General features: G+C 51.0%; 1 protein-coding gene across 2 annotated transcripts; it reads left to right on the top strand.

Moving 5' to 3' along the window:
* Positions 1-5,829: 5,829 nt before the first annotated feature.
* Positions 5,830-12,523, top strand: LOC116243807 (uncharacterized). Of its 2 annotated transcripts, none has more exons than XM_031615237.2 (3): positions 5,830-6,769; positions 9,056-9,176; positions 9,566-12,523. In XM_031615237.2, exons 1-3 carry the CDS (start codon positions 6,703-6,705, stop codon positions 10,689-10,691), a joined length of 1,314 nt encoding a protein of 437 aa, XP_031471097.2. In that variant the 5' UTR covers positions 5,830-6,702; the 3' UTR covers positions 10,692-12,523. The 2 variants fall into 2 exon arrangements, with proteins under 2 accessions (XP_031471097.2, XP_090005936.1); XM_090149810.1 differs by lacking the exon at positions 5,830-6,769 and adding an exon at positions 6,804-7,651.
* The last annotated feature ends 159 nt before the right edge of the window (positions 12,524-12,682 follow it).

The following is a 12,682-nucleotide window of genomic DNA, read 5'->3' as shown; positions in this document are numbered from 1 at the left end:
GAGAGAGTAGGGTGGCTCTTGGTAAAAGCAGAGTGGGAGGTGCTATGTTTTAATCAAAGATGGGATGGGGAACAGGGAGAGCAGTCTGGTGCCTGTGGTCTGAGCCAGCAAGCTTGGGAAAGGGTTAAGAGACTGAGCTGTAGGGATGCTGGTGGAGGCAGAGCTGAGAAGAGCAGACGATGCCAGCCCCCAAACCATTGCAGTGTTCTGTCAGCCCCAGCAGCGTTGCTAACGGACAGAGGGTTTCTGGATGTCTGCGCCGTGACGGTGAGCTCCTGTCCAACCGGTCCCCAGAGCTGCTGCTGAAGGCAGCTGGCTTGCTGCCCTAAGGAGACAAGAGGGGAGGCAGGGAGCCTTTCCGAGAAGGCAATAAAAAGTGTTTCTGGTAATCTCCTTTCTTGGGCTGGCAGCAACAAGTTGGTTGGAGAAGCAGGAAGTCAGCACGTGGAGAGCCCACACCTCTCCTATAGAGGTGAAACAACCACGCCATGGTGTTTTCCTGCTCCCCACCTACCCGTGTCCCACCTTACAGGACCCTTTTTCGAGGAGAGGAGACCCCCCCCCCGTCCCACCCTGGGGTGACTCGCAGCCACTCTCCTGTGCTTGGGGCAATCCTGGCTCCTGCAGCAGCTCTGCTGAGATGTGCAAAGGCTCCTGAGGTGCCCACCATCAGCTGCCCCTCTCTTGGCTGCAGTGCAGTGGGGAAAGACTACTATTTTGGAGCTAATCTGACGCTTCCTTTATGCCAGCTCTGTAGGAACAGGCACAAGACTTTTGTGCCCTGCAGCTACACAGAAGGATTGCGACATCAGCGGATCTCAACGCTTCTCAATGGGCCCAGCAGAAGGCAGACCCTGATCTGCTCAGGCAAGTCCCAGCTAAATCCCAGCGTCCCTTCCCTCTCTGGAAAAGCAGCCTTTTGTTTTAACCAGTGCCATCAAGCCACGTAGCCTCATAAGAGCTTTCCTCATCTCCTACAGCAGGGAACAGCTTGTTGCATCTCTCTGCTCCGCTGGAGACAAGAGGCTCTTCTGTTTGGCAAGAACATTGCTTTGTGTTCATTTTTGAGACCCACTGCAGGCACGGGCAGTGCAGGCAGTCCCTGCTGTGCACCCAGCATGGCACCTTTTGCAGGGAAATGGGCTGAGGTGAGGAGGGAGCTCCCACGTCCTTTGAGGCAGCACTCCTAAGCTTTGGGAAGAGGAAGAAAACAGCATCAGCACTTTGCACAGTGTGCCACTATCCAGAATTACTCTCCATCACAAGGAAAGAGGAAGTCGTCGTGTTCGGAGAAACGAAGGCTCCTGCGGTGTTCTCTGCTAATTTTAAAACGTTTTTTTTTTTTCTAAGGAAAGCAATTCCTTAAAAACACAACCGCTGCAAGAATAGATACTTCCCAAAGAGGAGCTGCTCTGCAAAAATGCTGAGCACAGACAGCCCCAGACAGCTGTTCCTCATTTCCTGCTGTCTCCTTTAATGTGAGAGAAGTCGGCTGCAGAGCAGTGCCAAGCACTTTCTGGATTCAGCTCTCAAATATTAAAGTAGTGGCTCAAGAGCTCTACGTCAGGCATAGGCTGAGGGTATCTCCACAACAAGAGGTGCCTGTGGCCCTAAGGAGCCATTCTCTGAGTCACCTTGGCCAAAAGTTGAGAGGCTGTGTGGTCAGTTCTGGGGCCACCCAGTGCTGTGACAGCACCAGGAAAACCACTGTAGCCTCTCCAGATTGAGGATTTCAATGGGCTCATTAAAGCACAAAGTGCTCGTGGAACGTCTGGGCAATGCAGTGCAGAGGGCTGCTATTTATTTAGGGAGAAGGACCTAAACTATCCCTGTACAAACCAACTCTGAGGGATGTCATGAATGTGATGGGTTCATGGTTAGACTTGACGATCCTAGAGGTCTTTTCCAACCTTAATGATTCTGTAATTCTATGACAGGATGCTGCAGTGGCAGCGAGTCTGTTCTGTTAAGGGGTGTTCAGGAAAAACATCTTCTCTATCAATTTCTGGTGGAGGACTGGGGAGTCACCTCTGGATCAGTGTCTCGTGGTGGGCTGTCTCCTCTGCAGCATTAAGAATCTTCCCAGAAGCTGTGTTCTGCTCTCCAGCAAGTTTCTAGGACATAGATGGGGAACGTGGCACCACGATCTGCAAAGGATGCTGTTAATACCTGGGGCCTCCCTGCCCTGGTTCAACCTAGAAGGTTCACCCCCGTTCTGGAGGTGTTTGGAGCTCCTGGATGGTTGATGCACTGCGAATCATCACATCATCACCTGATCAGCACTGGGCTCTCTCCCAGGTTACGTGCAGCCTTTTGGGTTCCCTGACTTCACTCTTGTCCCATTCCTCCTGATTTCCAGGAATACAAGCCTGTGACAGCAGCAGGCAGTACCAAGAGTAGCTAAGGAGCCTGAATTTCCACCATGAAACAGCCTAAAGGAGAAGGATGGTGTTCTTCAGTCATTTCCTGTTTGGTTTGGACGCAGCCCTTGTTCTCTTTGCATGTTGTTTTGCCTGTCGCTTTTGTAGGGTCGCAGTGCTTTGTGTGTTTGTGGTAAATCCCCTGCATGACTCATCCCTTCCATTGGCTGCTGCTGAGATCCTCGGGACCTTCCTCCTCTTCACCGAGATGAATGGCCCTGGCAGTGACCCAAGCTGACACCACCTTTGGGTGCTCCAGCTTGTTGGTTTGTAGCCTTGTGCAGCACAGACCTGTGGTGCTGGCCCCACCTTGTGCCTCGTGCTGAGGGCTGATGCTGTTTGCACAAGGCTGATATCAGCTGTGCTGGGGGCAATCACATCAGACCCGATAGCCTGTGTCCCACATGAGGTCGGGACCTGGTTCTCCTTTTTTCATCTGCTTTCATAGTCATAAAGAACAAAGAACAAAAGAACGAGGCCTCCCCCTGCCCTGCTGGTCACCCATTTCTTGATGCACCCTAGGATGCCATTGGCTTTCTTGGCCACAAAGGCACCCTGCTGGCCACCAGGACACCCAGATCCTTCTCTGCAGAGCTCCTTTTGAGCAGATCACCCCCTAACTCATATTGATGCGTGTGGGTATTCCTCTGTTTCAGGCTGGATAGCAGGACAAACTTCTCAGAAGAGCAGTAAGGCACTGGCACAGCTGCACAGGGAGGTGAGGGAGTCACTGTGCATTGGGGTGGTCAAGAACTGTGCAGATATGGCACTAAGTGATGTGGTTTAGTGGCAGTATTGGTGGTAGGTGGATGGTTGGACTGGATGATCTGAGAGGTCTTTTCCAACCTTGATGACTCTGTGATTCTACCCAGGTGCAGGACTTTCCACTTGCTCACATTGAAACCCATCAGACCAGGCAGAGAGGAACCTGTCCTGCTCATAGACTCATAGAATGGCTTGGGTTGAAAGGGACCTCAAGAATCATCAAATTCCAACCCCCCTGCCACAGGCCAACCACTAGATCAGTACTAGGTCAGATTGCCCACGGCCCCATCCAACCTGGCCTTAAACATCTTCAGGAATGGAACTTCCACAGCCTCCCTGGGCAACCTGTTCCAGCACCTCACCACTCCCTCATTAAAAAAAACTTCCCCCTGACATCTAATCTAAATCTCCCCTCTTATTGAGGCCATTCTGGATCACCAGCAAATGTGCTGAGGTTCTTCTGCAACCCTTTCCACGTGCCCCTGCCTGCTAGGGGTGACCCAAGGAAATCCCCTTCCAATCACTCCAAGGAAGAACTGGCTGTGATGAGCTGCAGCTGGCACTGGAAAGACATGCTGTTCCCAGTGGGCTTTCTTTCTCCTCAGTCCTCGTCTGTTTGGTTTCATTTCCATACATTTTTGTAGTGCAGCTGCTCAGGTCTTCTACCCTTGGTTTTCCTGGAAGCTGCCTGTTTTCTGGAAGCTGCTTTTATGTGGCACACAGGATTGTGCTCTATTGCTTGAGCACTGCAGTCCGTGCTCACAGCTGGACGCTGCCCACACTGGATATTCTCTTGCTGTTGCCATAAACTAAAGCAAAACTAAAACAAGTGAGGGCAATCAAACTTGGACAGGCAATTTCCATCGTAACTAAAATCATCCTGAGAACCTTAACCATCAAATCAAGACAAAGCCTGTCATTCAGCACTGCTTCCCATGGAGGTTATCAGGAGCAGTCAGCATGGGTTCACCAGGGGGAGGTTGTGCTTGACCAACCTGGTAGCCTTCTATGATGTTGTCTCTGGCTGGGTGGATGGGGGGAAAGCAGTGGATGTGGTCTGCCTTGATTTCAGCAAGGCATTTGACACTGTCTCCCACGACATCCTTATAACGAAGCTGAGGAAGTGCAGGATAGATGAGTGGACAGTGAGGTGGGTTGAGAACTGGCTGACTGGCAGAGCACAGAGGGTTGTCATTGGCAGTGCAGAGTCTGGTTGGAGACCTGTAACCAGCGGTGTTCCCCAGGGGTCGGTGTTGGGTCCGGTCCTGTTCAACATCTTCATCAATGACCTTGATGAGGGGATAGTGGTCACCCTCAGCAAGTTTGCTGGTGATACGAAGTTGGGAGGATTGGTGCCATTCAGCAAGACCTGGACAGGCTGGAGAGCTGGGCAGAAAGAAACCTGATGAGGTTTAACAAAAGCAAGTGTAGAGTCTTGCATCTGGGGAGGAATAATTGCATGCACTGGTACAGGTTGGGGGATGAGCTGCTGGAGAGGAGCTCTGCAGAGAGGGACCTGGGTGTCCTGGTGGACGACAGGTTGGCCATGAGCCAGCAGTGTGCACTTGTGGCCAAAAAGGCCAATGGCATTCTGGGGTGCATTAAAAAGAGCGTGGCCAGCAGGTCGAGGGAGGTGATCCTCCCCCTCTACTCTGCCCTGGTAAGGCCTCATCTGGAGTACTGTGTCCAGTTCTGGGCTCCTCAGTACAAAAAAGACAGGGATCTCTTGGAAAGAGTCCAGCGGAGAGCCACAAAGATGGTGAAGGGCCTGGAGCATCTCCCCTGTGAAGAAAGGCTGAGTGATCTGGGTCTGTTTAGCCTTGAGAAGAGAAGACTGAGAGGGGACCTGATCCAGGTCTATAAATATCTAAGGTGTGGGGGGCAGAGTGTTGAGGCCGGACTGTTTTCAGTGGTATGTGGAGACAGGACAAGAGGAAATGGCTGAAAACTGCAGCATAGGAAGTTCCGCACCAATGTGCGCAAGAACTTCTTTAGGTGAGGTGAGGAGCACTGGAACAGGCTGCCCAGGGAGGTGGTGGAGTCTCCTTCTCTGGAGATATTCAAGACCCACCTGGACGCCTACCTGTGTGACCTGGTGTAGGGAACCTGCTTTGGCAGGGGGTTGGACTCAATGATCTCTGGAGGTCCCTTCCAGCCCCTGCAATTCTGTGATTCTGTGATTCTGTGATTCTGTGATTCTGTGAAATACCTTCTGGGCTCCAGTAGCTCCTGTCCCTGGTTTTACCCACTGTTGAGGTAGAAGCAGCCTCAGGCAATGCCATTTCCTGGAATAAAAGTTTCCCATAAGGCTGAGAAGCATGGCAAGGGCAGGAACCTGGCAAACAGGGCATGTTCTGCTCTGCCTGCATCAAACAAACAGATTAACTCCAGGCTTAATTGAATGCACGTACTCTCAAAATACGCTTTGTCCATTCCAGTATAGACAAGGCTAATTTTGGAGGCTGGAATTTCTTACCAAAAGTTTTAATAGTTCTTTTTATGGAAACTTTGGGGGGGTTTTACTCTGTTCTGGAATAAAACACTCAACTGAAATGATTGGAATTTCCCACAGCAGGAGGGCCAGACCACCACCAGCCCTGAGAAATCTCTGAGAAGGGCTCTTTAAGAAGTAGAGCCACACTGTCTCAATAGTAATCTTATCTTCATTTTTCAGCTGTGCGAGTTGGCAGGGAAAAAAAACATTTCACATTCATCTGGGATTTGATACGAAAGAGAAAGCAAAGGTGCAGGATGTGAGCACAGCGCTGGCGTGGCCACACCGGACCTGGTGCTGGGAAGCCCCCAGCCATTTTTAGTGCTTACAGACTATCAGCAATACCCTGATGGCTGATAGCTTGCCCTCTACCAAAGCTTAGGGCTGTATGGACAAGCACATGGCGGGCAGTGTGCCTTGGAGTAAATAGATGCTGGGGAGGCACTGCCTTTCTGTTGCAGCTTTGGCTGCTCCCGTCTCCCAGGAGGCAGTGTGGCTCATCAGATTAGCTGATGAATTGTGGAAGCAAACACGGCACTTTTTGGCCCAACAACTGATGCTGCTGCTGAAAAGGAAGGGCTGCTTTTACCTTCAGAGGGTGAATAACGTGAGCTTTACAAGCATTGGGGAGCTGCGGGTCGGGGTTGGCTCTGCAAACCTACGGGCAGTGGGTGAGAGCCATGTGGAGCAGCCAGCTCTGCTCCTTTAGCCCTTGCCAAGGAGCTGAAAAAGTGTGAGAAGGTGTTGTCATCTCAGCGGGGAATTCCAGCAGCTGTCCCATTCCACAGCACAAGCAGTATTCCTTCCTTGCCTGGCTTCTTCCTCCGCCTCCTGCCTGTCGTCACACTGTGTGTGGAAGAGCTGAAGTCTGTAAATAGCAGCTGGAGTCCCGTCACGGCTTCACACTCCTGGAATGAGCTGCTGCAGCTGCATTGCTCTGGAGGATGCTGTAGGCATCCAGGAGTGAAACTAACCACCCATCGTCCTTCTCCGTGTGCCCCTCCTGCTGCATGCAACGGGAACATGAGGGTTGCTTCTCTCCAGATCCTGTTTGCACTGGGGGTTTTGTTCCTGGCACCTATGGCTGGAGGTGAGAGCTCTGGGTCCAAGTCTTGGGCTCCCCACGAGAGGAGGGAGGGGTCTGTGGCTTCACTGAGGGTTCTGTGGTTTCATGGAAGGGTCTGTGGCTTCGTAAAGGCATCTGTGGTTTCATGCAGGGGTCTGTGGTTTCACGGAGGGATCTGTGGCTCCGTGTGGGTGATTCTGACTTTATGCAGGGGACTGGGGAATTGGATGTTAGTGCATGGGGCCAGAGGATTGTACACAGCAGGGAAGATCAGGTTACAGGCATGAAGGAACCTCACGCCTTCCTTGGCTTGGGAAATGCTGCGGCAGGAACAGGCTGGGTCAGAAGCTGTTGGGGAGCACACAGCCTTGCTGCAGGGAAGCCTGTGTGGCCCTGCTGATGGCTTTTGTCATTTCTGGTGGTCTACATTAGTGCAGAGCCCCAGGAACGTGCTATTGGGGCAGCATCCTGCCTGAGGGATGGTAGTGTGTCAGTCCGTCTGTCTGTCTGCACTGGCCTTGGGGATGCTCACATGTGTGTGGCCATGTTTGCACAGGTTGGAAGCTCTCCTGTTGGCCATGTGAAGATCCTGGCATGCAGAGGGGTGTTGGAGGACTGGGGGGAGATGGGCACGGTTTTTCCTGCTTGGTCTCAGTGTAAGTTGTCTACGTGCAGAGCAGTGATTGCTGTACAAACAGAGCAGGGCGGATTGCTGGGAGGCTTCTTGGCAGTGCCAGCAAAACTAGACTTTGCCCAGGTCAAAGGAATGTGCAACAGAAAGAGGCAGAGCCCTTATTGAGGTGTGTGCCACCACACGGGAGGAACAAGGATAGCTGGGAGAGCAGCTGGGCATGGAGCTCCGTCCTTTCCTCACCCCTTCAGGCAGGTTCTCCAGGGCTGACCCGGGTCAGAAATGAAAAACCATCTGAAATCTGTCCAAGTGGGGATGGATCGGGCCCTCGTGCATCATTGGTCAGGCTGTGGCTGGGAGGTGAGGGAGTCCCCATCCATGGAGGTGTCCCAGAGCCGTGGGGATGTGGCACTGAGGGACGTGGGCAGTGGGCACGGTGAGGATGGGGTCAGACTTAGGGAGCTGAGAGGTCTTTTCCAACCTTCACGATTCATTAAATGGAGTTTTGAAAGCAGAAGCCAGCAGCAGTGTGTGCCGTGGGGAATGAGACTTCATTGGGAAGGCGTTCTTGACCTTAAGGTGCCACAGAAGATGTTACAGGCTGAACAAAGGGCTTTGCTTTAGCAAAGGTGCAGAGGTTGAAATGTGCTTCTGCAGAAGGGCAACAGGAGCGTTTGCTCGTGATTTCTTTACATCCAGAAGAGCTGGGGCCATTCCTGGAGCAGTGCTGCTTCCTACACCAGGTGCTTGGGTCATTCCCAACTGAACTTCACTAAATTCACCAAATCCATTGGAAATCAATGGACGACATTTTGTGCGAGCTGAACCAAACTCCAGCTCCTCTCTTTGCAGGGGTTAATGAGGATCTGTGTTTCTAAGTCTGGTTCCCCCATGAGAGCAGAAACATCTCTCTGCATTGTGCAATGTCCAGTCACTTGGCAGGCGCCTGTTCTTGGCATGGCTGCCTTCTCCCCGGTGGTGTGACTGCCTTCACCCCTATGTCAGACAAGGGGAGGATGTTTTTACACTTGGCCAAATGAAAACTGTATTTTCCTGTGGAAATAGAAAGCAGATGTTTGGTGAAAGTGCTGTGGCTTTGAAGCTGGGCTGCTGGGATGGTATCCCCACACTGTGGGATAAAGGCTGTGGGAGCAACATAGCTTTGTCAAAGCACTCTTTCTCTGCAGTTTTTCTTTACAGCAGCGTTCAGAGCTGCAGGATGCTTGCTAGGAGGGGAAGCCCCACAGCAGAAAGTGATGTGAGTAATCCAGATAAGAATAGAACAATCGTCCTGCCCTCTGACCTGCACTGAGAGCCTCTAAGTGATAGAGCAGGTTGCTGCGGGGTGGAGAAATGCATCTTCTGGGCTGCAAATGTGCTCCTGTCACTTCACCAAAGGGGAAAGGTCCCATTAGCTCCCAGCTCTGGGCAAGCAATGGTGTTCCAAGAGCCTCATAGTTTGGACAGTGCTTTTTTCTTTCTTTTTTTTTTTTTTTTTTTTCTAGGTGTCATACAAGCAATCATGGCTTTTATGGGATCAATGTGTCTCATTTTATCAGGGATTGGAAGCTTCCATGGCAAGCTTCAGACTCCTTTTCCCTAGAGAAGGATAATCAAACCCAGTGTTTACTGTGCCTAATAAAAAGCCAATGTTTAATATGTTGAACGTTGTATTTCAGGGCAACCCAAAGCACCTCTGAAGTGTTCAAAATGGTGTGTCTCTTTCCACCGTGCCATAAATGAGAAGCTGATAACGAGCTACCGCAAGACTGAACCCCAGTGCACCAAGGAAGCCATCATGTAAGCAACCTCTGTCTGGGTGCCTCGATGTATTCCCTCCCCAGCTGAGTAAATATAAACACTGCCATCAGATATCCTTGCTTGAGAGCAAGGAGCTGCTGGAAACAGAGCCAGTGGTGACTGTGATTTAAAGCCTTTCACCTCTGAGTCGTGTTCAGCTTTTGCTGATCCACGTGGGATCTGAGGCACCTGCCCTTCCCAGAAATAAACAATCCATCCTGATGGAAGGGGGTCATCAGAGCCAGCACTGCTCAGCATTCCTGCCCCAGTGCTTCCTGTACCACCCTGATAACTTAAGGCACCGTTATCCTTATCTTCTGTACCACCCTGATAACTTAAGGCACCGTTATCCTGACCTAGTGAGCGATCTGTTTTTGTGTTCATTTCAGATTTACTACTAAGAAGCTCAAAGAAATTTGTGCAAATCCACATGAAGAGTGGGTCAAGAAGATCATGCGGAAACTGGACGATGAAAAGGCCTTGGCAGCATCCCCACTTCCACAGGCTGCCACCTCCCCTGCAGCAACGGTGCCCGAAGAGCCTGGCACCTTCCACAAGCACACCAGCCTCCAAGTCCCAGCTCCACCTCCAGCCACTGCTGCCACTGCAGCTTCAGGAGCAGCACCCATTCCTGCTGCCAGCACAGAGGCGACCAGCAAATCCACCCCAGGCATGCAGAAAACCACATATTTCTCTGTGGGGCCATCCCTTGTGACATCAGGAGTTGCTACTCAGTCTGGAGTCATTTCTGAAGCAAACAGAGAATCCTTCACATCTGTGCATTCAACAGCCCTTGGCCAACCCACCCCGTACCCCACAGCTCCTGAGCATGGCTCTGACAGCACAGAAGAACCTGTAGGATATGCTACAAATGCTGCAGGTGATGCCCAAGGCACAACTTCTACCTCAAACTCAGACCCTGCATCCGTTTCCAAAGGACTGGACCATCCTGGCCTTCCTACAAACGACCCCCTGGACCCAGTCAATGCAAGAGGCAGCACATCAGACACTGCTTTGAGGAGTTTTACTTCAGCTCTCCCCTCCACCCTAAAGAGCACAGAGGTCAGCACGATCCCATCCACACCAGAGGCTGCTCCAGTCCCTACCCAAAACCCCACAGCTGCCGTAGACGAAGGTCTTTATGTCCATGCCAACAACAATTTCAGTTCCTCTGCATTTGGTACTGGGACATTGGATCATTTATTGCCCTTAGGAAAGCAAGGTCCTCCAGATATCTTAGTTTTCACCAGTCAGATGTTCTCAGGCCAAACCAGAGCACAGGCTACAAGAAGCCCAAGTGTCCCACCTGCAATCAGCTCCTTGTCAGAGTCCCAAATGCACTTTGTCCTCCCTGTCGCCCTGGCAGTTGGCTTGACTGCTTGTGGTGTTGTAGCTATATTGCTATGTGTAAAATCTGTAATGAGGTCAGAAACAGCATCAAAAGAAATGGTCGAAGGCTTGCTCTACCTGAAGGAGAGACACCAAGACAATGTCTATCCAATGGAAGTAATCTGAATGCTGTATGGCATGGACGTTTTTGGCCTAGAACATGTGTGTGCTGCTGCAGGAAAGCTAAGCTTCTGCTGGACTGGTGACCAGTACGAAGCAGTTCCTAAGAAAGCTGAGAATTTTCTCAGAGCAGAGTGTTAAAAAAAAATATACCCTAAAAGTTCTCATTGACCAATGGCAACATTTTAGGAACAGATGGGATGCTCCTTTCCCTGGCACTGTTCAGTAGAAAGGATGTTGCTGTAGTGGGGGCTGCTTGCCAAGTGGTGGGCAGAAGCAAATGTTGGGGATTTTCCCACATTTTTTCATCATCATCCATCTGAGCAGCTTTGTACCCACTCACTCCCTCTGCTGGACTTGGGCTCTGCCTCTGTGAGCAATCCCAACACCAAGGCACTGAGTCTGCACTTAACAGACTTCCAGTTGCTTCTTTCTTTGCACTTCAGTTCGCTGCTCTGTCAGTGCTAAACTGATGCTGGCAGTAAGCTGGGTGCTGGCTCTCCTTGGGCTGATTAAACACTCCAGTTAATTGGCTATTTAATGGCTAGAGCCAGCAGAGGTCATCCAGCTTTCAGATACTATATGTATATACACCTGCATATGTATCAGCAGGCTATGCAAGCACTGTTGCAATACCAAAGGAGGGGTTTTTTAACCTCAATTGTTTCTCGTTTTCACACATCTAGACACTGCTGTATGTAAGCTATATCTTTTATCCATGGCCAGCTCCTGAAAGACCTCATTTAACTCTTAATCCAATATGACTTTTGCCTGAGTATGTAAAGGTCTCCTCAACAGTAAGCTTGGTAGGTAGAGCTACATGCCCAAGGTTCATAGTGAGGTTACATAGCAAAGATTCTCCTCCAACCACTTTCAGTGGGTCAGACCCCAAACTATAAATAGAAAAAGAAAGCAAAAATGTAATAAGCAAGATAATCAAAGCCAGAAGCATGAGCCAGGTGTAAAGGCCAGCTAGAAGAAAGCTGGTCTGTCGGATCCATCAGATGTTTTCAGGGCATCCACCCGGCCCTGGAGGTGGGAGGATGATTGCAGTGCTGTTTTCTGTTATCACTCAGCCTCTTATTTCTTGGCTTGAGACATCCACCCAGGGCTTTGCAGGTATGGGAGGGAGAGAGGATTGATTGCAGCCAGGAATCTGGGGTGAAACCCACCCGTGTTTGGCAGCTGTGCAGCTCCAGCCCTGTAACATCACCTGGAGCTGATCCACCTGCAGGCACTGCCAGCAGCACCTCCCACCCATCCTTGGGGTCCACAGCCTTGCAGTTTGTGGTGTACTATAGCTCTTTTATATGGAATATCAGAAACAGTTATTTTTCTAGGAAAGTTTTGCAGCAATCTGAATGCACCTTGCCACTGGAGCATCACAGAGTGTGTGCAATGCTGGGAACACTGGAAAACACTGCACTGTGTCTGTTGTCTTGCTGGGCTTGGCTGGTTTTCTCGTGTCCGTGGGAGCAGAGCCCCATGTAGGTCCAGGCACCACAGCAAATGGAGTTGCCAAATGCTTTACCATAGCCTTCCTCCTTCCAGACCAGCTCTGCTCATCCCATCCCTGCTCCTTACCCAGGGCACAGTGCTGGCACGCTGTCTTTGGGCAGGTTTTCAGCTGTGGACTGAGGCTTTGACTGGGGAAAATCCCAACCCATGGCAGACAGGAGGCCCTGATTGTGGGGGACAGGCTCCAGGAGGATCCTTTTGTTCTACAGTGCAGTGACTACTGTCAGCTAAGATTCGTTTGTGTATTGACTCTATATGAATGTATGTGAATGGGATTTATATTGTGTATTTTTGTAGTAGTAACGATAATAAAGTTCATATGTTAAAAACCACTGTCCTCAGGAGGTTCAGACCAGGGCTGGTTAGGATGTCCCCCTGGCCAGGGCTGCTCCTGCATCCTGCCCCACACTGCTGCACCGCCAGCAGCGGCGCGTGGGGAACATCCTCCAGAACTTCCTCTGATGAATCACCAGGGCAGG

This window comes from Phasianus colchicus, chromosome 13 (assembly GCF_987193195.1).
Source record: "Phasianus colchicus chromosome 13, bPhaCol1.hap1.1, whole genome shotgun sequence".
Lineage (NCBI taxonomy): Eukaryota > Metazoa > Chordata > Aves > Galliformes > Phasianidae > Phasianus > Phasianus colchicus.
Note: the sequence above shows the minus strand (reverse complement) of the source record. Positions and strands in the feature narration are given on the sequence as shown.